At 50.0% G+C, this 23,221-nt stretch overlaps 6 protein-coding genes across 6 annotated transcripts; 2 read left to right on the top strand and 4 right to left on the bottom strand.

Annotated features, from left to right (window-relative positions):
• Positions 1-854: 854 nt before the first annotated feature.
• Positions 855-1,951, bottom strand: N7506_001685 (short chain dehydrogenase/reductase family protein; the record flags this gene model as incomplete). Its single annotated transcript, XM_056950981.1, has 2 exons — positions 855-1,864; positions 1,918-1,951. The coding sequence occupies 2 exons, from the start codon at positions 1,949-1,951 to the stop codon at positions 855-857; spliced, it is 1,044 nt and encodes a 347-aa protein (XP_056816896.1).
• Positions 1,952-2,952: 1,001 nt separating this feature from the next.
• Positions 2,953-6,245, bottom strand: clcA (putative C6 finger domain protein; the record flags this gene model as incomplete). The annotated part of the gene is made up of 4 exons (XM_056950980.1): positions 2,953-3,137; positions 3,181-3,188; positions 3,239-5,637; positions 5,697-6,245. The coding sequence occupies 4 exons, from the start codon at positions 6,243-6,245 to the stop codon at positions 2,953-2,955; spliced, it is 3,141 nt and encodes a 1,046-aa protein (XP_056816895.1).
• A 6,756-nt stretch (positions 6,246-13,001) lies between these two features.
• Positions 13,002-15,055, bottom strand: N7506_001683 (uncharacterized protein; the record flags this gene model as incomplete). Its single annotated transcript, XM_056950979.1, has 3 exons — positions 13,002-13,310; positions 13,369-14,765; positions 15,031-15,055. 3 exons carry the CDS (start codon positions 15,053-15,055, stop codon positions 13,002-13,004), a joined length of 1,731 nt encoding a protein of 576 aa, XP_056816894.1.
• A 1,374-nt stretch (positions 15,056-16,429) lies between these two features.
• N7506_001682 (uncharacterized protein) lies at positions 16,430-17,515 on the top strand (the record flags this gene model as incomplete). The annotated part of the gene is made up of 1 exon (XM_056950978.1): positions 16,430-17,515. One exon carries the CDS (start codon positions 16,430-16,432, stop codon positions 17,513-17,515), a length of 1,086 nt encoding a protein of 361 aa, XP_056816893.1.
• Positions 17,516-19,115: 1,600 nt separating this feature from the next.
• N7506_001681 (uncharacterized protein) lies at positions 19,116-20,386 on the top strand (the record flags this gene model as incomplete). The annotated part of the gene is made up of 3 exons (XM_056950977.1): positions 19,116-19,839; positions 19,896-20,068; positions 20,135-20,386. 3 exons carry the CDS (start codon positions 19,116-19,118, stop codon positions 20,384-20,386), a joined length of 1,149 nt encoding a protein of 382 aa, XP_056816892.1.
• A 1,338-nt stretch (positions 20,387-21,724) lies between these two features.
• Positions 21,725-22,936, bottom strand: N7506_001680 (60S ribosomal protein eL19; the record flags this gene model as incomplete). Its single annotated transcript, XM_056950976.1, has 4 exons — positions 21,725-22,019; positions 22,140-22,409; positions 22,567-22,615; positions 22,921-22,936. 4 exons carry the CDS (start codon positions 22,934-22,936, stop codon positions 21,725-21,727), a joined length of 630 nt encoding a protein of 209 aa, XP_056816891.1.
• Between the last annotated feature and the right edge of the window lie 285 nt (positions 22,937-23,221).

Raw genomic sequence — 23,221 nt, 5'->3', positions numbered from 1 at the left:
TGTGGGATTGGAATGTGCACTGGAATGTTAGAGAGAGAGAAGGTAGGTTCGGGGTTGTTATGGCCCCAGTTTGTTTGGGTAAACAACGGGAGTTGAACCGTGGATCTCTCACTGTGGAGCCCCCAAGGTTCCAAAGTTGCTTTCTGTGCCGTCTTCGGAATACTACCTTTTGGATATTGAGATGAGATGAGTTGGCAAATATTCGGCAAATGCAAGATGCAGATGATCGGAAGCCTTGAAGGAGAAAAACTCGAAAACACGACAGCGCAGTGCAACGAGTGGAGCGAATCAAAATCGCGGTGAGGCATCGTGCACGGACCCATGGACCGGGGCTGGGATTTCGTCACAGATCCCAGCCTCTTCTTTATTTACTACGTCGATGTATATAAATATATAAATATTCAGATCTATGCGGAGTATATATTGAGAATATCAGATATTACTTGAGATTCAAAAGATCATACAGACCAATGTCCTTGGGTGTTTGCTAACTAAACCCGAACATACACAGGTTCTCCAGGCAACTATACGGTACTGTATACCATTGTTTGCTGTCACCCTCGTACAAACAACGCCTGCATGCAATTTCAAAGAAGACAAAAGTACCGTGATGTGCATCAAATACCATCTCCACCCAGGAGTAGCCCTGGAGACCTCAGATGGCAATTCAATGCCCGTAGACCCGTCAAGACCCTGACGTATACCTAGGTAGACAGCATACATCCACGGAGATAGAAAGCCTAGGTCCTATCTGGACATCATATCAAAGCAACTACTATCCAAAAGCCCACCCAAGTACCCAATTCAGTCCAGATATCCCCTATAAACACAAACCAAACAACCAAATAACCCTACTAACTCCTCATCAACCTCTCCAACCGACACCTCAACAAATGCCCAAACCACCCCGGCCACCCCCTCAACCTAACCGCAACCCACCCCGCAACCCCCGGCAAAACAACAACACCACTCTCCCCCTTCAACACCTGTCCCACAATCCCCTCCGCCACACTCTCCGCCTCCAACAACGGATTAACCCAAGTATCCTCCGGCGTAAGCCCCCTAATAAACCCCGTCCTCGTAAAACCCTGCGTAACAAGAACCGTCCGCACCCTCGGCGCCGCATACCTCGTCACCAACTCCGCCGCCAACCCCTCATGGAACGCAATCGCCGCCGCCTTCGAAGCGGAGTAATCCACCATACTCGGCGTAACCGTGTACCCAGCCTGCGAAGCGACAGTGACGACCATGCCGTGGTTAGCGGAGACCATATCAGGAAGGAATTCCCGAGCGAGGGCGTAGTGGGATAGAGCGTTTACGTCGAAGATGCGGCGGGTTTGGTCGGCGGTGGAGGAGAGGATTGTGTGGCCGGTGCAGATGCCGGCGTTGTTGATTAGAATTGTTGGGGTGCCGAGGGAGGAGCGGATTTGAGATGCTGCGTGGGCGATTTCGGTGGGTGAGGTTATGTCGCATTTGTAGAAGCGGGTTGTGGTAGTGGTTGGGGTTGAGGGTGTTTCTGGTGGGGAGATGTCGAGGATGGCGACTTTGATGCCGTGGGTGCTGAGGAGGGTTGCGATTTGCTGGCCGATTCCATTGCTGCCGCCGGTTAGGACGACGATTTCGTGGTTCCAGTCGTAGGGGTCGCTGAGGTTGTTGTTGAGAGTGCGGCGGGTTAGCCAGCTGCTGAGGCGGGTGAGGAGAGCGAGGGCTGCGAGTTGGCGGAGGGCTTTGAGGAGCTTTGGATGTGAGGTGGCTAGATCTTGGCCTTTGGCTGTGTATTGGGATAGGGCGAAGAGTGGGAGGATTTTCCATGGGTCTAGGAGGGTGCGAGATATCAATCTGGCTAGCACGTCTGCTGTGAAGCCTGTGCAATGTTAGGTCCATAGCTTCTACTCTGTGCTTGTTGGCAATGTGTACCTTCTCGGGAGGGCCAGGTTCTCGAGGGCGCCATGTTTGCCCGTCACCTGGAGATCTACTGGAAAATTGGAACTAGACGTGGAGGCAATGTTTGAGGAGTAGCTCTTGATGTATACTTATAGTTCATAAGCTGATGTAACAGCTGATCTACATGCGGGGAAAGGCCGAGGTCCGCTCGCTCGTGCAATCATACAGCGACTTGGCTATATTGAAGCATCAGTTTACACCATGTACACCAAGTCTCTCGAGACTATCTGGCAATCCCATGACGTGAGCAGCATTCAAAACGCGGCCATGTAGCTCGAGGGAAACAATGCCAGGCAATAAGCTTGCTCCTTAGACTTGACCTACTCCGCACCAGCTCTACATGTACATAACCGAAAAAATAAGGGCGGAGATTCGGCCAAGGAATACAAAGGAACCATCAAACGTTCGTCTAATGCTGTTGATCTTCCAAAAGCAAGAGAGAACCCCACCCCCGAAAGGAGTGAATTGGTCATGATAGTCAGTGGCATCTCGGTCTGTGACAACATCCATCAACAGCGGCCATAACTTCCACGGTTAGGTACAAATCCCAGACCATCCAAACAACTCGACCGAGCGTCTATCCAAGCCTAGAGCCAAGAATCTACAAAAGCAACACATCATACAAGACACAAACTTGACAGTATAGATATTCGAATCCGTTCACGAGCGCCAACAAATGGGGCTAAAACAATACCGTTAGGCTGACGTAGATGACATGCAGACAATATAGATATAAAACGCAATGGAACTCCACACCCGGCTTCTCATGAGGAGATGCAAAACGAAAGAATCAAAGAAGAATCCAGTTCAGAGTAAACAGAACAAAAGCCACACCGAAAGAACACCGAATGTGTTGAATCGGATAGGGTGGGGAATCATCAAAAGGAAACCAAGACAGAAGGTATAGAAGGTAAAAGTACGAGTGCTGAGAATGCACGATGTGGAATGAATAGTTGGCAAAAAAAGAGAAAAGAAAAAGAAAAAGAAAAAGAAAAAAAACGCTAACGCTTAATGAGATTTCATGCTGTTGTTGTAGGAGACCATGTCCGGGGGATAACCGAAGATCTTTTCATAGATCTCAGTGAGAATGCGGGCGTCGGCGCGGAGGGTAGGGGGAGATTTGTTCGCTTTGAGCGAGGAAGGAAATTGTACGTCTGAGGAGACGTTCCAGAACCGGCTCTGGAACGAGCTCTCTGAGGCCTGACATATAAGTTGCTGACAGGACAAGCATGTTACCAAATTGTCTATGAATGGTTAGTGATACGTTGAGAACCAAGGAGTTGGGAGTTCTTACGCATGGGCTGTGCCGAAAATATTAGTCACTACCAGTCTGTGACCAATAACACCGTCGAAGGCCTCAGTGCTGGAGATTGCAGAGTCAACGCAAATCTTGCAGGCGTGTCGTAGCTTTTTGGGTAGATCGCGCAGACTGACATTGGGAGGAGTCCAGTCCTTAGCAAGAGCGGCAGGTAGTGTGGACCCCATGTCGCTGGGCATGCGTGACATGCGTGAGGATCGGCTGGTGGTTTTATGGGACACAGAGGGTGAAGATTGTGAGGCGTTCGGTGAGTCTGCCGCCTGGCCAACGGGACCGATGCGGGCACCTGCGTGACCATAGTGCAGAGCATGGTAAAGGAGAGGACGGTGAATGATGTAGCGGGCACCGTAGTACTTTGCGCGCATGCGAGCGGCGTTGATCTCATCGGATGGGGGACCACCATCAGCCCACTTCATGCTGTCGGGAAGGCTTTGTCGCCATAGATCCAGGTTCATGCTCAGGACCTCTTGGACAGTTGATGACCACCGCTGCTGACCCTGCTTTTCAACCTTGTATAGATCCGTGTGAACACGGTTGAGGACCTTGCGCAGATGGATCTGAGCCGAATAGAACAACATCATCATGGTTGGAGGCGAGCTGAGGTCATCTGGCAGGCTGATTGTGAATTTTCCTTTGGGAGTGGCCATTCGGCTTTCAGAGCGCGAGATTCCACTTGCGGGAATGTCGAGCTCGGCAAGCAAATCACTCTCCAGCTGTAGGCACGTCCAGTAGGCGAAGTTGTAGAGATCCAGCACAGGACCATCGGCGAGTCTTTCATACCGTTTTGATCGCACCAGAACTTGACAGGCCCTCGAAGCCTGGGAGATCCAACTGTGACTTTGGAACGGATGAGCCAATTGACCGGCGTAAAGTCCAGCAAGCAAGCCTCCTTGCACGTGTTCCAGTTCATTGCCGCCTTGCAGGTAGCCCAGAATTGAAGTGGCATACCCGTACATGGTGAGTCCGGCAATGACCTGATAGTTTTTCTTGGTGTTACCCTGATCGTCGCGAACCGCAGAAACAGATCGTCTTGAAAGGTTCTTTCGGTTTTCGCCTAATGTCGACAATGTCGAGGGGAAGGACTGGCTAGCAGGCTGCATTGGAACGGCGTAGAGAGGTTGTGAGATGACAAGGGAGGTGGCAGGTTCAGAGTTGGCAGGTGATAGCACCCCATTGGGGGCATACGGTCCGTTCTGATTCGGTGGAGCAGGAGTTATGGGCGTGAGTGGACCGGGGATGTGTTGGGTGCGGTAATCAATCTTCTGATCCATGATCGGCCCAGGAAGAGGAGCAGGGACTTCGCAAATTGCACCAAGGGCAAGGACCAACAGCACAATAGCATTATCAATGTTTTTTCCAACACGCGGTCGCATCGGACTGATGGGAGTCTCCATGAACTCGCCTCGAATGCCCATGTGATCGTTTGAGCGCCTCCTCTTGGCTGGTGGCGGCCCATCACGACTTGAACGGACGTTTGATGTGGAGCTTGGGGATGTGTTGATGCGACAATAGCACCGAATGAATCTGTCCACTTTCTGGTCGAGTTCACCCTGCTCGAGGAATGGGTGGAGCTTGTACATATTGCCAAGATAACACTCATAGTAGCGTTGCGCGGTTCCGACATCTAACTTCAAGTTACCGAACTTGTCGATATCGACATCCGCGTCAAGCCCCGCGCCATCTCCATCAGGTCGGGCCCCGTCGAACCCGCCGTCTGTAGGTAACTGACTGTCATCGGCGGTGTAAGAAATCTCTCCTTGGCCGTAAATGCTGATCAAACCACGCTCTTCCTCCAATCTCATCACGTAATCCTCATCGTATTCCTTCGGGTTTAGCAACTTCTTGATTGAAGGCCACATCAACAACTTGTGAGCTGCTGTTGTATGCTCCACAGGGATAGACAATTCGCCATCTGGTTCTTCGGCCGCTGCCGCTGCCAAATCGGGAAAGCCCGGCGGACCCGTGTCCTGCCTCGCTAGCTCGGGAACAGGAGGAGTTGCCGGAATCAAAGGCGCCTCCTGTTTAAGTACCGGTTTCTGATCAACTGGCACAGGTGGTGTCGGCACAGGATATTCTGTCGGCATAGGATATTCCAGACTAGCCTTAACAGGCCCCGGCGTTGTTGACTTGTGTTCCAGTGAGAAAGATCTAAGCAACCGTTCCTGATCTTTCTGTGCTTCGCTCATCTCTCCCATGCGAGCATCCAAGCGTTCTTCCAACTGTGCAATTCGATCCAACAACACCTGTGTTGTTTTTTCTTGCTTGTGTGGTGGCACCTCTTTATAGACACACGTCAGACTGTTCTCTTTGCAATGACTGCAGTTCGGTCTTCCCTCATCACACTTGGCCTTCCTGGTTCGACATTGATCACAAGCCTACAGCACCCTACTGTCAGCCCTACATCGAAAACTCACCGACTAATAACACAACTCACCTGCGTAGCTCGCGCAGCCTTGCGTTGGCGCCCATACGCCGGGTTCTGGTAGAAAGCAGGATCATACCCTGGCGGTGTAGAGGTCGCCATTTGTGGAACTGGCGTCATAAACTGTGAAGCCGGAGGCAGTGGACCGGACGAAGGCGTGTGGTCGCCGTTGATCTGGTCTGGCGGTGGGTAGCCCATACGAGCGCGGTACTCGGGGGAACCGTCGTGCGCGCCATTCATTGGGGGACGAAAGTTGGGGTGAGGGGGATTGGGGTCCTGCGGGGAATGTACGGGGGGAGACATGGCCGTTGGCGGCAAGCCATTTGGCGTACGGCCATAGGTGCTATCCTGGGTCAGCTGAGGCAGCTGTCGGTCCGGTAGAACGGGATAGGAATGTGGTGGGAGGGGAGTCTGGGAGTTTGCGGAGGAACGGCGGGAATCCGGGTGACTGTCGAAGGGAGGCGGGTAGGCACCCGGAGGTCGCCATGCGGGTTCATATGCAGCATGGGGACCTGGCGGTGCCAGCGGGCTTTCGGGAGGTGGCATGCGGTTCAGATTCATGGTGAACCGAGGAGTCCGGACAGTGGGGGAGTTCGGAGGGCGAAGGCGCGTTTGGTCCCGTGTTACCGTTTGGAAGGGTAACTCAGAATGCAGCCGGCATATTCAGTCGCGGAGAGTTGTAGCAGGGACGGGGCGGAAGGTGACGAGGTGACGTTATGTCGCGCAGTAGCGACAGTTGAGCGTTGAAAACCAATAGTGCGATTAAAGCTCCGAAAATGGTAGGTCGCAAAAATGCGTGGTAGCTCACGATGTGGAGCTAGACAAAGAAATAGTCAGATCACAGCGATGATCCAACCAGGGGTCCCCGTTGGGCCGAATATATCAAAGAGAAATGAAATGAAAAACAAGAAAGCGAGTATCCACCGCATCAGACAGATCAAAAAAGGCAGAAGTACAAGGTTGGGCACAAGGAGGGGAAGTGTCAGTACCTGGTATCGTATATGGTATCGTAATATACCCCGTATACGTCGTATAATCGTGGGTTTGCTGGGCAACAGTTTCTCCGTGGAAATCCGTGGGAAGCGTGGAAATCGGAATCACGGGAATTTCGTCAAGTCTGGAGTCGTGGGGACTAGAAGACTAGCAGAAAAAGACTAGAAGGTGGTAAAATCGATCCAAGGGAGAGGTTCAGAGAGGGGGACGAGGGTAATTAAATGTCCTGGGGATCGTCCGTCTTTGCCCCTCCCTTTATGATGGACATTTTAATATTGTATACATTATATTCTACAATCTTGATCCGATCAGGAAACCCCTGAGAGTCCTCATTTGACAGGTCTGCTTTGCCTTTTATTTTTTTATTATTTTTAATTCCTGTATTTACTGATTTTTGGTTTTTAGCCGAATAATTAAGGTGGGTCTGGCGGCTGGGGGAAAATGTCTACAGTCTTGATATCGAGCTGGGTAACATTGAAATGTGCCTGAATCTCCCAAGGCTAGAAGAGACTGGGGAGAGCCCAATAGCTCACATCTCGCAGGTTCTCACTGGGAGTGTTTTGATATAACGCAAGCTATGATCGAAGCTAGGGTCCGCGTGGAACGGGGATCACGCTTGCCGGAGGTCAACCACTTCACCGGGAATCAGACGGAGTACAGAGGGTCAACATTACTTACCATACTGTACCAGTACTCCGTATACTCCGTACAAGGTGAGCACTAACCAGCTCAGAGGTTGCATGCTCGTTAGATCAGAAAACTTTAGAGTCAAGCCCTACTGATCGAGGTTTCGCGTAGGTAGATCACCCAGCACCCAGGACTCGGGTGGCAGGACGGAGTACACCGCACCTAAAAGGAACTAACAAACCATCTCCATATCTAGATCATCCAATCAAAGTCTCCACCGCGACCGCCAATCTTCCAACCTCCAAGCGGCCAAAGTATAATAGACTCCCAGTGGATATATCCGTCACTCCCCTTCAGAACCCAATAATCGTCGAGGCTCACCGATTACCTCGGGCATAACTTGCAAGGGGCGGCGAGCACAAACCCCCCCCAGAGCAATCTGATACTTGGACTGAAATCGCCCCAAAAAAAACAGAGTTTTCCATTTCCACCAGCGAACGCATCATTTGAAGGGATACTTTACCCCTCCCAGTGTGTTGGTTGTCGGGGCTGATCAGCATCCCAGGAATTTGGGTTTCCCTTTTTTCCCCGTATGTCCTTATTTCAGTTATACTTTGGGAGAGACTTTTCCAATTCCAAGGTTATACTAGGTATCACGTACAATGAGCATTGGAACAAATGGAATGTACAGAGAAGTATGGTATTCCGGTAATCTACTTGTATACTCCGTAACCTTGGAACCTTCCAGGGTTGGAACGGAATTACCCGTTCGCCAACCGTGGAATTGATGACGGGAACGATCCACGGCTTGAGTCTCCAAGTGCTCCGTACTCCGTCCTTCGTCCTTACCACTGAGAACTCCGTACGGTATTGCATACAATACTCTGTACGGAGCACTCCGTATGGAAGATACAGATTCCAAAGATCATAGCCTTACTAGGTAGTAGCACAATTTACCCCTGGCTTGATCAGGATGCAGCTCAACTTTTCCTGTCCTACTCCGTACAGAACCTCCGAGTCAAACGATTCAAACGCCGTGCCACAAAGTCACCCCCGACATTCCTATTATTTGCTTATTTGGACCGTTGCCTACCCGTGCAGTTCACCCGCTGTGCGAAATATCCGGACAGAAGGATTCGAGTGGAGTTATCCAGTGGAGTATATCCATTTTTCTGTACCGCGCTGGATGATTCTCTCCACCGAGTTGTTTAAAGAAGAACTAGAGAAAATTCTGCTTGTTGATCATAAGAGATTTCATACATACATACATACATACGGAGTAACAATGGAGTGCTTCCAGCATAATTTGTCAGGTTGGAATCTGGAGTCCAAGGACGGGATACGGGGTTCAATGTATGTACATGCGTTAGAAATCAGAATCAAGTTCAATTCCATTCTCCCTATGTGAGGTAGCGCTCTCATTGGCCAAGCACAAAATCTCAGACATGTTGACAGCTGAATCGACTTGCCATTGAACGAAGGGGCCTTGAACGATTGGGTTACATTTCTTTCAAAGTCGTCCAAGCTCCCTTTAATTTTGCGTCAAATCCGCCTCTCCCCACCATCCGGTCTCCTGGGCTCAGGCGCGTTTAGATCTTCACTCATCATGCGGCCACGCGTGTCCCAAATTCCCAGTCCAAGTGGGTATACACGTAATGATAGTCTTGACTATGGAGGAAAGAGAACCTTGGAGGGGGTTTGACAAAAAAGAAAACAACATGACAAAAACCAGAATATGAGCGTCAAGACCTGTACTCTGTATCCTGCGAAGCTGAACTGCTGACCAACTGCACGCCATGCAGCGTGCAGTATGTAGATATCTGGAATAGAGTTTCTGTTAGATATTCAATGGACCAAGCAAGGGGTCCAGATCTGTCATCATCCACAATTTGGAAACTCAAAACAAAAACAAAACACCAGCCTCCTGTCGATAAAACGCCTATGTCATCGGATTTTCAGATGCCAGAGCCTCACTTCTCACCGCAACGAGGGGTGGTTGTGTTTGGTTCCCTGCGCACGGTTGCCCAAAACCAGCGTATGGACTACAATTCAACGCAATATATCAATCCCTTGATGCAGGTTGGAAATTGCAAATCGTCCATACGCTTGACCTGTTATTCAATATTAGTAACTCGTCGCATCCGAGAAAACCCCAGAATCCGAAATCCACGCAAGCTGGCTCACATCCAATGGATGAGGGGGAGCATGACTCTGACGAGACTATTGGAATGTCTCCCTATGCACAAGCTGCAGGCGATCTTGTCCCTTGACGGGAGACTCCACACAAGGCAACACGGGAAGCTGCATTGGTCCTGTTGGTGAATAGGTCGAGTCCTCAGTTTTATGCAGTATAGCAACGATGCAGCTTACACCTCCAGTGGGAGAGGAGAGACTAAAGAGGATGAAAGGGAACCCTTGGACACGTATCTTGCATTATACACCATATCATAAAGATCATACTGTGAGAATGAAGTTCTCAAATCATAGGGCCGGCATTGTATCTCAGTACTCAACCTTGGAAGACTGGAATGAGGCTTACACTTGAACTCCGTATGGAGCACTCCGTACGTGGAGGTCTTAATACATACCAACGAGCCAAACCGAGGCATCTGATACGCTGTCCATTTACAGCCATTAACACGCGCCAACCGGTCGATCAAATGGCATTGCAACCACACCAAGTTGAGATATCTCACTGAGTGTTAGATCACATGAGCCCTGTCGCAGTCACCTGAATACAACGAGGGCTTCCGTACATACCTCAACACTGCTACACAATCCGCCACCATCCAACTCCACCTCGATCCAGTGTAAGAAGACCTGGGGAATGGCCTACGAGCAGAATGCCCAGAATCACAACAATTTACCAAACCATACCAGATACCAGAACAACAATACAGAGCACAGAGCACAAACTTTTACCAAATCAATCGCGAGGCTCATCGGCGATGCAAGCGCGTGATTTGTGCGTCCACCACCGATCGGTTATACCGGCTCGGCTGAAATGTGACCGCCTCATTCTTCACCATCCTTGACTCTTGACTGGGTCTATGCATGTTGCGCTTCATGAGCCTCTCAGCTCTTCTCAGCCAACACTTGCTCATCTCCACAGTCTGACAGCGGGCCACGACATTCTCCGTCTGCAAACGATTTCTCGTACTGCGTACTCCGTACGCCTTGGGGACGTGGATGTTTCTCCGCCTACCCCGCATGCACAACATGAATCGGTTTTCAAGATGGAAATGTGATCTATAGCGAGTGTAGGCTGTTGCCACTGTGAAGTGTGAAACTGATGCATCGCGGCGTTCAGTGATTCCACGTGGCGCTGCATGTGGTGTCGAGTCTCAGTTTTCAAATATACGTGGTTGATTCCAGACTCTACGGTGTGCATTGTGAATCATTATCCAGCACTATGTTGGTCTAGTCTCAGTACGGGAGTACGGAGTACATACAGACAGAGCCTTCCGGTGTGAGAGAAACGAAAGCCGACCAAGCCCCACATGCAAAAGTTTGCAACTGTAGCCCTCCGCAAGTTTAATCCAGAAACCACTCCTTACACTGCATCCCTTGACAAACGCTGAAATGAACCACTGGTCTGTTCACTGCAAGGGAAAAAGCCAAATGGAGATCAATCAGGGTTCTTGCATAGCTGATTTTTAACACAACATCCAATCTACACACCCCCTCCACCTCTACTGTGCTACTGCACGTACAAATCTCCTCGGCAGGAAAGCACAGTCCCATTGAATAGCTAACTGGACCAGATGCAAAAAGCAATCTGATCCCCCCTGGGACACAAAGACAGGAACAAACCAAGTCTGCCGAGCTTCGCGCCTTGCCGATTTCAATCCCGACTGCGACCTGCTTCGCTCTCCGTACACTATGCCCGGTAGTTGATCCGACATTCTGGAGTCACAGTCCACTTCTGCACGCCATTCACGCAAGTCATGTTCCTATCTTCTTTCCAGATTGCTTTCCTACTTACTTAGGCAGTAGACTGGGGGGGGGGTGATAGCTTGAATTTTACTCCATATACACCGTATTCCACACAGATTATCTCAGATCAAACTGTGCTACTCCTTACGGAATAATTACTTCCAAGATTGTCGATACCGATTCAATCTCAACTCGATCTCAGTCTGATATCACCAACTCCACACCACCTTTCAAAATCTCCAAACTTCTGACTTGTAGCTTGACCCCCTCTCAAAAGTACCCTCCATAAACCTTAGCTAGTCCCTAAGGATTCCGAAAGCCTCCACATGGCCATCCAACCTCGCGGGTAAACACCGTACTTTTGTTGGTCCCCATTGGGTAATTCCGGGGCTCCTTTCGGGGATGAAGTACGTAGACCTGGCGTCCTTTTTCCCACGCTAGGTTCCTAATCGATGTTTGATGTTGATCAGATGTCTCTTTACAGTGTGATTTCAGGATTTAGTCGCGCAAAGTGCGGGTGGAGGTTTAAACTGGGGGGGGGGTCAGAGTTGAGGCTATCAATGCTAGGTTATGGTCAAGTGCATGGCACTCAGCTGGTGGGATTTGGAAAACGCTATCACGCTGCCTGCCGGACTCTTGTACTTTACTTGGGAAACTCCTGGTTAGACCTCGGTGGCATACTCGGAATTTTAAGCTTCAAGTGGCCTAGGAAAGAAAGAAGTAGGCGCCGAGACAACTCCGTATTGCTCAGGTTCTTGTTCAGGGACGACACACAGTACGGAGTATGTGCGAGGCAACCTCACGTCCTAATAAAACCTGAAAACAACACACACATCCTGCATACTCTGTACAAAATAAATTCATCATACCAGAGCAATACCGGTAACGCCAATACAAGCTCACAAGACAAACTGGCAAACCCCATAAGCTGGAAGGTTCGGGGGGAAGGTCGGATCCCCACAGATCGGGAATGCATTAGACTTCACGCTCAGACAGACGATCCAATCTCGCTTAAGGTTCATACAGGTGTTGTCAATAGCATTGTTCTTACATGTTCCAATTCCGATCTGCTTCTCCATCATTAGTAGATATCAGAAATCAGAAGAGAGAGAGAGAGACTGAGGGAACAGAGTATGTGTATGTGTGCTGTCCGGAAAATAAAAGAGGCCTAAGCGTGGGTGACTCCACACCCACCGAGGCTAGAAGGATTATCACGTCGATATGTCACATTTTGAGGGTTCTGGAGCGGGCGATGCCGGTTTCACTTTCGCTCTTTTTGGTATTTTGATGTCATGTGTGCGTGGGTGGAAATTTGAGGCTTTGGATTCGTGTGTGAAGGTTGGCAGAAGTACGCTTGTTCGGATGGACTCGTACTGGGGGCTTGGGCTTGGGCTTGGGTGCGGGATGGGATGGAGGTGGGAGGCTGGGGATGGAGAAGAAGTGGTTGGATTGGGTTAGATAGTTACGGAGTAAGCAGTGCGGATAACTTTGGAACATTGGAAGCAGTACGGAGTACGGAAGAGGGAGTACTCCGTACAGTGGCCAGAGTGAGGCGGATACGGTGAGTGCGCTTCTACAGACAGGCGATATGTATGGAGTAAGAAACCAAGAATAAATTGACGCCAAACCGAAATGCCGAAAGTAATCAAGGAATCCCCACCTCTCCAGTATGTACAGACGAAACCAGAATAATGTAAGTGCCATTGAGATGGGTATGAAAAGAACAAAAACCACTGTATGTACAGGATGCATCGCCAGCAATCAAATCTCTATAGGAAGATGCTCTATAGGAAGTTCTATCGCAACGGGGACATCGCCTTCACGACGCGTCAGTCGAAGCTGGTGGTGGAACAGCTGCCAGATACCTCTCAGCGCTTCTATACGATCGTTCGCATCGAACAGATCCAGCCACCGGGTCCGCTGCAGCTTCAGAACGTGCCATGGCTGTTCGTCCGAGCCAGAGTCCGCGGGATAGCTGCTGTGGCCGTCGGTCAGGATATCGAGGTATCGTCGGTGGACGCGAAGATGGAGGATTGCGACGTGGTGGTTGATCGAGGAGATCATGTAAATCTGCATAACCAGTTAGGGTTTGATTTGGAAAAAAAAAAATGAGGGGAGGGAAACATACATCGTCAAAGGGACACTCTTGAACCTTGCCTATCTGCATATAGCTCATGCGTTTGTCCCACAGACTTGGACCGGGCTGCAGGATCTTCCATTTCTCACTGCTGGTGAGTCTGCGCATGGCGCTGGGCCGCCGGGACAGCGAAGTGACGAATGGGTGCTCAAATTGGCGACGCTTCGCCTCCGGGGCTGGGCGGGCTTCTTCCATCATCGAGTCAGGCAGGGACATCCCGTGTCCGTTGTTGATGAGATCTTCCAGGATGCCATCGTTGGGTGCACCTCCAAAGCGAGGAGCCGTGGTCCACCATTTGCCCTCACCAGGCTGGCGCTCAATGGCACCTTCGCGGGCTCGTTCTTGCGCCGCAAGAAGCATACCGCCCACCTCGCGGAAGAGATCACACACTTCGCCCAGGCCGGTGCCTGGTGCGTCGTTGGCATTTCGGAAAGAGGTCTCGGGTCGACACTGCGAGATCAGAACGGGCCCCTCGAGCATACCGCTGCGAGCCAGCTGGCGGTCACGCGGCGACCGTGACGACTGGAACGTCTGCCGGACTGGGAACAAGAGGTTTTTGGTAGTCAATCGGGGCGCCAGCGTTGGCACGGTCACTTGACATCCGAAGGGCCATGCAGCCATCTCGACGAAGGCACGAACAGTTTCGTCCCGAGTATCATCGGGCATCTCGCTGCCATTGCCGATTCGTCGACCGGTGTACATGGTCACCGCAGGCGCAGGCCGCGCCTCTTCCGCATCGTCGACCGGTGTAAGTGTGCGTGCCTCGTCCACATCCATTGCATCGCCAGGGCCGTCTGGAATCTTAAGCTCCTCGTCCACCGACATGGTATCGTTTGCCTGTTCCTCCTCGGACGGTGGTGTGGCCTCGGGGCTTGCCGGGCGCTCGTAGTAATGGTCTAAGCTGGTATCCCAGTATTGAGCCATGCGCTCCAATCCCGTCCAGAACTTCCTCGACTGCGTAACGCGGACTCGACTACGACCGGGGCGCGGCTGCAGCCGAGCCACCTCGCGGAAAGTATCGTCGTTGTCGAGTTCCATCTCACCCCGCAGAGTCTCGTACCGTTCCTTGTGGGGATACGGCGCCCCATTCCCCATCAGAGGTCTGGGGTTGTCTTCCGTTGGCTCTGAGGTATCTTCCCATGGCAGCGGGGCCGTAGGGTGTGAGGTGTCTTCGGGGATCATGCGGCTGACTGGCACGTCTGTGTCCATCTGTAGATTCAAGGGTCTGAAGCGTTCCATGGTGATGTCCTGCGGGCGCTTGATATCGGCGAGGAGATCGGACATCTCCGTAAGCCTCGAGTCGGATTCATTGGAGGCGACATTGGGGAGGTTATACACCGGGAAATCGAGTGGTGTCGGGTCCGCGGGGGTTTTCGTTCCTTCTCCGGCTCCGAAGTGGCGGAGGGAAAGGCTGCAAGCAGGGTGTTAGTCGGTGCTCGATCAAAGAGATGTTGTATCCTCCATGAATTGGAGCTCGCGTGGCAGTCTGGGATTACGCTGTCATGCGCCACATTCCACGCGACCTTGAGTCGGTGGCGTAGGTTCCTGATCCCGACTGCCAAGGGGCCAGCACAGTGTGGGGGTGGGGGGGGAGAGGATCGAGGGGTAGTGTTGAAACAGAGAGGTTGAACAGATTAGATGAGATATGCTTACCCAGCCCAGCACCCCAGCCAAACATGGCGATCTAATGCAGCACGATCGCAAACTACCCTCCCATGCGGGGAACGGAAACGAAGGACCGAGAGGACCGAGACGAAGTCAGGGAAAGTGAGGGTGAAGATCAAATTAAGAATTGGGAGAAATGCAAAGAGAACAAGGGGAAAATGGAGGATGGTTGCAAGAAGTTCGTAGATGAAAGAGACATGGGGACTTTTGCAGGTGGGGAATCCGGGACATGTGCGTGACTGTCAACATTATACCCATTTCCTACTTTGTATAGGTACTTGCGAACCATAGGGGTTGACTATGGGGGATGATGTATCTGTTCGACCTATTCTGCCTATTGAGGGTTCGTTGATCTTGCAGGTCTCCTGAGTCTTCAAGGGGTCATCGAGTTTAGTCACATTCAGGGTCGACACTACTCCGTATATACTGTCGAGATCCCGAGATTCATCTCCCACAATCATAGTAGTATATTGGCCTATTGATATACTGTTGTACTATTATAAGATAATGATATAGTACTAACCTATATTCAATATCATAATACCCTATATCAAGCACTATTGTGCTATACTAAGTGATTGCCTACGTGAGGTTATTCACCGGTCACATGACCCGCCCAAAGAAGGCAGTGTTAGGTTCTCATGACGAACATCCCTCAGCATCTTCAGTCTTCTTCAGTCCACGCTACTCGACATATCTGCAGTACTACTGAGCATGTTCCACCCAAATAGGCTAAACGTGAAACCCTAGAGGGTTGGACCAGTCCAAATACCAACTTTGAGACTCTCGCTAAACCCGAAACCGCCCTGTTTCGTCAGGAAAAGCCAATGACGAGATTGTGCAGAAAAACCCTTGGTATCACATTGTTCAAGGCTACATTGAAGATGACCGTTATTGGCGTGGGAGGGCGAACTAAGCGCTCATCTGTCACAAGAGAGGGGTTGATGGTGTGGACTGCCACTCAGGCACCAGAAGAAGCGCCGGGGTCTAGACAAATGAGAGACGACCCCTGAAGTCAAAATTTTGAAAAATTGTCTTGGAGAAAAAGAAAGAGAGAGGGAGAGTTCTAGGAATGATGGGGTTTCTAATTCTTGTCTTAGGTCTGAGGGTGTCTGAATTTTGTTCCCTCTCTTCTCTTCTATAAAACCCTCCGGCCTCGTATCTGACGTGATACACTTTGAGAGAAGGTCAAGGTCAATCGGGAAACTATATGAACTGGAGGTGAAATTTAATCCTGGGAGAGTTCGAGAATTAGCCTTGAGAGCTTTGCTTTGTCGGTCTGCGGTCTACAGCCTACAGTCTACAAAGAGAGACTTCTGCACCGTCTCCATGTTCCAATCAGATCTGGGCCAAATCGCGTCCTGATAAACGCTGGGACCTGGGCGGCATGTCGAGTGTCTTTTCAGTCTCTGCAAGCCCAGGCTTCCGGACGCAGTATGACCCGTATACGATGGTGACCGTCACGGCAGTCCAAACGGAGACCGTACGTCCAACGTGGGTGTTTACATTGACCGGCGCAAACGTCACGTCGAGTACCAGTACTATTCCGTCGCAATCGCAAAACTTGACGACTGTGTCGACTGAGACGACTGAGCTTTCATCATCCAACACTGCAGTGCCAACTAGTTCAACTTCTACCACCACGGACATCTCGCCGGCACCAAGCCCAACTACATCGCCGCTGTCGAGTCCAATGGAATATCACCCAACTTCAACCACTGAATCTTCGTACACCGACATCTCAAGCAGTATCGTTGCCACATTGTCACTGGCCAGCTCACGTACATCGCGAGACTCTCCATCTACAGTCAAAGCAACCATCTCCCCAAGTCCCAAAACCAGCTCACCCACGACAACCATGGCAACCACAACGTCAAACGCGCCTCAAACAACAACATCCCCACTGACAGGAGTCGTCACGAACGCAACCTCAAACGCGTCACCTCACTCATCCCTCTCCCCCTCCACCAAAACCGGCATCATAGTCGGGAGCGTGATTGGCGGTACCGCCGTCCTGATATTCCTCCTCGCCATCCTATTCCGCCTTCGACGCAATCGCTCCCCAGAACGCGGTATCAAACAACATCTTTTGCGCCCCTCCATCAGCTCAACCCGCCACTCATCCCCAACCCTTCCGACCATCTCCGGCCCAATTCCACCACCAATACGCCCCGTCCTCGCCGCCCACTCAAATCCCGACCTGTCACTGGATAGCATGTACTGGCGCCGTGAGCAGCCAAGTAACTTCGCAGCCGGTTTCCCGCCCTCTGACATTCCTGCATCTCGGGTGGCTTCCTTCTACTCTACGTCTTCGTGGGATGGTGGTTTGGGATTACAGGAGTATTGGGATCTGGAACGTGGGGAACTTTCGAAACACGATAGTATGCGCAGTAACCCGTTTGATCTGGAGCCCCCACCGAGTGCGCATCGGCCACCCGTTCCTGTTCCAACGCCGTGGGGCATTAAATTCTAGTGCCCTGAGGTGTTTGATTCGTATCATACGTCATGTTTCGCCTTTTTTTTACGACTTGAAGATGTCACGACTACTATGTTCATTTTGTCTCTTGTGATTCCCCTGGTGTGCTTGCTATTAGGAGTTTGGAGTTGAGGGTTCGGGCTGCTTATGGGAGGAGTGACTTTTCTGATCTTGAACATGGATTCACATCATTATTCTTATTATTCTTAGCTCATTATTCTTACTATCAGCTTATTATTACGAGAATATCTCTTAGGCTCGAGAAAGCCACCTCGTTTGCTTATTTCTTCACCGCTCTTCAGTCCCCAGTATGATAATCTTAATTTCCCAAACGGGCAAAGAAGAAGAACAAAGTCAAAGCTTGTTATCAAACGTTGTTGCCCAACTCGTGTTTCCTTTTCGCTCCATCGAAGTCCTGGAGTCTACTTCTATTATAACTTCGGTTTAGTCTTTTAAATACTGTAACCTTAGAATCCCGGCGATGTCTCAATTTTCAGAACCCCAAGAGACCGGTAAAACCCACAATGCTTCAGAATGTTCCAGGTCCCCCACTGTTTCGCTAATGATCATGCGCTAGATGTGTCTAGACTATACCTTACTGAATGAGACATCTGTCAGTTTGAATACACCGCGGAAATGCGGTGTGCTTGATATGCTTCAATAAGTAGCAAAATATACCCCTCGGAGCAGCCTTTACTGCTTATGTGCGTTGAACGATAGTATCGGAGCTATTATAACAAAATATAAACTTAAAGAGAATATAGAAAATTCAGGCCAAAGACCAAGAAAGACTCAAAGATAATTGAGAATAGAAATCATGAAAGGTTTTACTGTCTTTTCCACCATCTTTTCTGCTATCTTTTGATATTTTACGTGAAGAAAACACCGGTGACAGAGGGTCACATAGTACTCACACTCACACATGGAAATGCTCAGCTGATCGATCAACGGGGAATTAAAGTAATCAAACTGAGTGTGGATCAAAACTATAGAAACTCCGAAACCCCCGTCCATGTGGCTACAACAGGGTTCTTCTATCCGAGTGCCTTCTGATATCAGACCTCAGGAGGCGTCTTCTGGAATGTTAATCGAAAATTGACCGCTGTTTGAGGTGTATATCAGGATCAGAGAAGGGGTACACCAGGGAGAGCCTTTTGATCATTGGGTGTCAGGTTAGGAAGAAGGGATCATTTGGGACGAGAGGCAAAGGGAGTAGGTCTCTCGCTCTCACTGCCTCCTTCTTTTCTTCCCTTTCTCTCTCTTTCTTGAGATCTCCATAGCAAGTACTTGATCTTCATCAAGCTGCCATCAGCTAACGTCACGTCATTGTATCGACGGTCCACGGGTGCCTGAGTGTCGGTAGGTAACCAAAGTTCGCTCCCGCGGTCAATCTAGTGCAAACTGAAGTTTGAAGTAGACCAATAGAATAGGAGCATTCGGAATAGGAAGAGAGGAATAGACGTACTTGCCCAGGAAACCATGGTAATGGAAAGACAACCTTAAGAGTCCTCCTTCCTTTGAATCCACTCTTCTTCCTCTTCCCTTCATCTTCACTCTAACAACTCAACGCCCTCTTCATTACTATCTATCTTCCAAGATGTCGGATATGATCTCTTTACCAGTCCCGGAGAGACTTTCCGCTCTCCTTCCAGAAAACCGCCGTCACATGTTGCGTGGTCATGAAGAGATATCAATCTGCCACTCCTCGAAGTTATATCATGTTGTGCAAGGCTCATCGCCCTCACGTACATCCGAGTTCCTCGACGCCACTATCGCTGCACTCGAAGATGAGATGGAGTATATCAGTTGCATCCAAGATGGACCTGTGGAGATCACAACATCTGGAGTACTCAGCAACGATGCCTTTCAGACAGAGATGGGACCTGTTCTGAACAGACTCAGGAAAACTTCAAACACTATCGATGTGATGAAGCGACAGCGGTCATCAATCGAAGCAAACTTGAACGATGTCAAGCGTAAAAGCATCACCGGTCCCTTGGATAGTGGGCTTGTCGAGAAGACACGCACACATGTGACTGTGAGAACAGACGCGGATGCAACTGCCACACGTGGTAAGGGCGCACCAGCCTGGGTTCGCAAACACATCCACAACCAAAGAGTAACCAGGATGGGGGTGGTGCGATACTACAATTGGGCAACTGAGTATGAGAGGGGCTCATCTTTTTGTCACGTCCTGGGACTTTTTATACCTGAGACTTCAATCACGGTAGCTTATCTGGTACCTAAGACAATGGACCAGGCAGAAGTGTCTCAGATTTTTGGGGTTCAATACGATGTGTTGTTGTCTGATCCACGCAATGGTAAGGAAGTCCTTTTCACTAGAGAAGAGAGAGCAATCTAACATAACGTTTTACAGCATTATCATTGGTCAAGCCTGTTAAATATTTGCTTGAAGAAGGAGTCATTGGCATTGTTCCAACTCGTGCCACGGGCCCCGTTCCAGGCTCATGGAAATGTGTGGTATTGGATGAGTCGAAAAATGAGGACTTTGTGTACAAGAGAGAATCAGGTCAAACCATCAGAGTGAAGGTCGGTTCTCTCTATCATTTTACTTTCAGGTCCATGATCAAAGAGCACAGACTAATGATTATACAGGACCTCAACGATCGCGTCTTGAGTTTTCTCTCTGAGAGCCGGCCTCAGTGCCGATATCTATACTTTCGATTCTTGCTATCATATCTCAAAGCCAACCGGTTGGAGCTAAGTGATGTCACCGCAAAGGCTGAGGCGCAAAGATTCTGGCCCTTGTCCGGAGAGTATCTGAACAAATCGGCACTGAAAACCTTTGCGCGATATGTGTCAGGTCATGAGCTTCCTGATCAGTTTTCTTACGGACAGGACATTTGAGAGTCCAACGTCCAACAAATGAGTCTGAGTCCAACAGACGAATCCTGTGATCAGCAATAGACATGATCATTGTGGCGAACCTGGAACCTCCTATACCTAGGCATTTGAGATGCCGACTCTGAGCCTTGATACGTTGATTGAAAGTACATACCTCCAAAAGTCTGTGTGCACTTCACAAACCCACAACAAACTGTCGCTTCTTTCTTTTTCTCTTCCCCAATTTCGAAAAAACTCTCTGCTGAGACAATTATTTACATGGGCTTTCCAATGTTGGAATTGACTTCGAAATCTTTGTGGGGTGGGGATGATCCTCAATACAAAGGCAGTTCTCCTTTATGTCAACCATAATTAGCAACATTTCGTCAAAGACACGTCTATCCCATTCGTATGTACACAGTGTCTATGGATCCAGATAAAAATAACAGTCTTGGAACGTAGTGGAAAGTTGGGGTAGGTATAGGATTGAAATGGGGTCACCAGGGAACCTTGAAAGGTACACAATATATATCCCGAGGTCTCTAAACCCTAGCTCGGAGTACTAGTCCTACAGCTCTCAGAATCTGGCTTCTACCTAGGTAGGCATCACAGCGAAATCAGCATAGGCCAAGAAAAAGATACATCGAGAGTGATAAATGAAATAGTGAGGTATGTGATATGCATGGAAGCTCTAGAAGCTATCACTACAAGACCCCAGACACCTCCAGGGCTGGGCAGTGCCACAAGACCCATAAATTGTATGACCCACGACACCAGAATAAAGTGGCTCATCAAACGAAGCATGGCATGAAGTCAGACTATGTTAAAAGGTCCACGGGTGATCTAACGGAACAAACCGAGTCATGACAGAGCTCGAAATAGCATGAGAGCTGTCTCGCAAAGTGCAATATTACATGCATGGATCATATCGCATCAAAACTACGAGCAGGTCGATCTACACCCAGGGCCGCAATATATCAGATCGCAAGTGTAGATGAAGAGGCTGCTTTTTTGATGTTTTGGTGAAGTAAAAAAAGATTTCCTTTTGCTTTCTCGTTACGTTTTAGACAAGAATAGCTTGAGTATCACATCATCATCGTCTTCCTATTTCCCATACCCCATATTTTCCGAAAAGAAACCAAGAACGAAAGCCCCGTGCAATCAGAAAACACGGGAAAGGGAGAGGGTCGTCACAACAGAATCTAGACTACAGGAAGACGCCGAAGGCCGACCTGGATTCGATATCGGGAGCAGCCTCGAATCCCGGATCCAACCCAGAAGTTAACCGTTTCCAACCTCCGCACCGTCGCGAGAAAAAAGAGCATCAAACAACGGAAGGGTAATTGAATTTTTGTATCAGATTTACTCCTCGTTGATCAGAGCATCGCGCTTGGCCTCCTTGCGCTCCAACCGACGCTCACGGAGAGCCTTGTTCTTGGCACGCTTAGCGTCCATCTCCTCCTTCAGGACACGGTCGCGTTGACGCTCAGCCTTGGCCTTCTGGATGTGCTCAACGAGGGCACGCTTGTGCTTGAAGGTGTTACCCTTGCTGAGGTGGTAGAGCTCGTGGTAGAGGTGCTTGTCGATCTTGCCGGCGGCACGGTAGCGGACGAGCAGACGACGGAGAACACGCATGCGGCGCATCCAGAGGACTTGGCTAGATAGTGAAAAAAGACCTGATCAGTACAATGATCTTTGCATAGTTCCGGAATCCATAGCATCTCGGTGATGGCTGGAGTAGGCGGATTGGGTTTGAGGGGGAGTGGGTGTTGCATACCTGGGCATACGGGCGTCCTTGGTACCCTTACGCTTACCCAGACCACGGTGACGACCCTCGCGGCGGGCAAGGTTGAGCTCACGAGCACTGGCGCGGGAGTGCATGGTGACGGGCTTGCGGATGATCAAGCCATCGCTGACGAGCTTGCGGATGGTCTGGCGAGAGTTGGCGTTGGAGATCTCGCTCATCTCATTGGGGTCGAGCCAGATCTTGCGCTTGCCGCAGCCGACCACGGAGGCGGCGAGGCGCTTCTGGGTGGTAAGGTTGACCCTGTGGTGGGAGGCCCGGTCAGCATCACACAGATCACGAAGTTGTCTCCTCCACTGAAATTTATCGGTCCACGAGGAGTTGGGGGTGTATGTCGAGGCAGCACACGGGTGTGCATTTTTTGATTTGCTTTGGAACAGGAGCTGGAGATGGCACTCACATCTTGATGTCGGCGTATCGACGGTCGTTGGCGGATGATGTTCGTGGCACTGAGAAATCCCGACGGTGAGAGTTTGAGAGGGCACAGCGGGCCAGATTATGTCAGCCGTGGGCTAAGCGAAAGTGTGCTCGGTGAATTGGGAAGGCGGAGAGGGCCAAGGGTGCATACCCTAACACTAGTCCGAAACGGGAAGTATCAAATTTGATGATCTTGCAATCCGGGGAAGCTGGGCAGTGAATTGAGCTGCTATGATAGTTGATATGCTCAAGAAGATCAATTCACTGTTTTTACTCGATTCCACTCCGCTCAAACATCTATCCTCGGAATAGCGTAATCGTCATAGCCCTTTATGACCGCGGCACGTGATCATACAGAACAAGCAGTGTCACGTGCGGGTATATTCCCATTTGGGCTAAGGATCGACAGTAGATGCTCCAACACTCCACCGGCAGGCTGACTAGTCCTGGAAGAGAATAGATACTAGCTGTATGGAGCACTCCGTATTCTCACTATGATCATCATTGACGATGCAAGCTTAAGAATCTCTCCATAACCTTGGAATGTACAACATATGCATAACTTTTGTACGACTAACATAACTAACGTAAAAGAACCCAAGGGTATAGTATCTACAGTGGACAGCTAGATGCTCCTT

The sequence above is a fragment of the Penicillium brevicompactum genome (genome assembly GCF_028827555.1).
Source record: "Penicillium brevicompactum strain IBT 35665 chromosome Unknown utg000001l_segment0_segment0, whole genome shotgun sequence".
In the NCBI taxonomy this organism is placed as follows: Eukaryota; Fungi; Ascomycota; class Eurotiomycetes; order Eurotiales; family Aspergillaceae; genus Penicillium; species Penicillium brevicompactum.
Note: the sequence above shows the minus strand (reverse complement) of the source record. Positions and strands in the feature narration are given on the sequence as shown.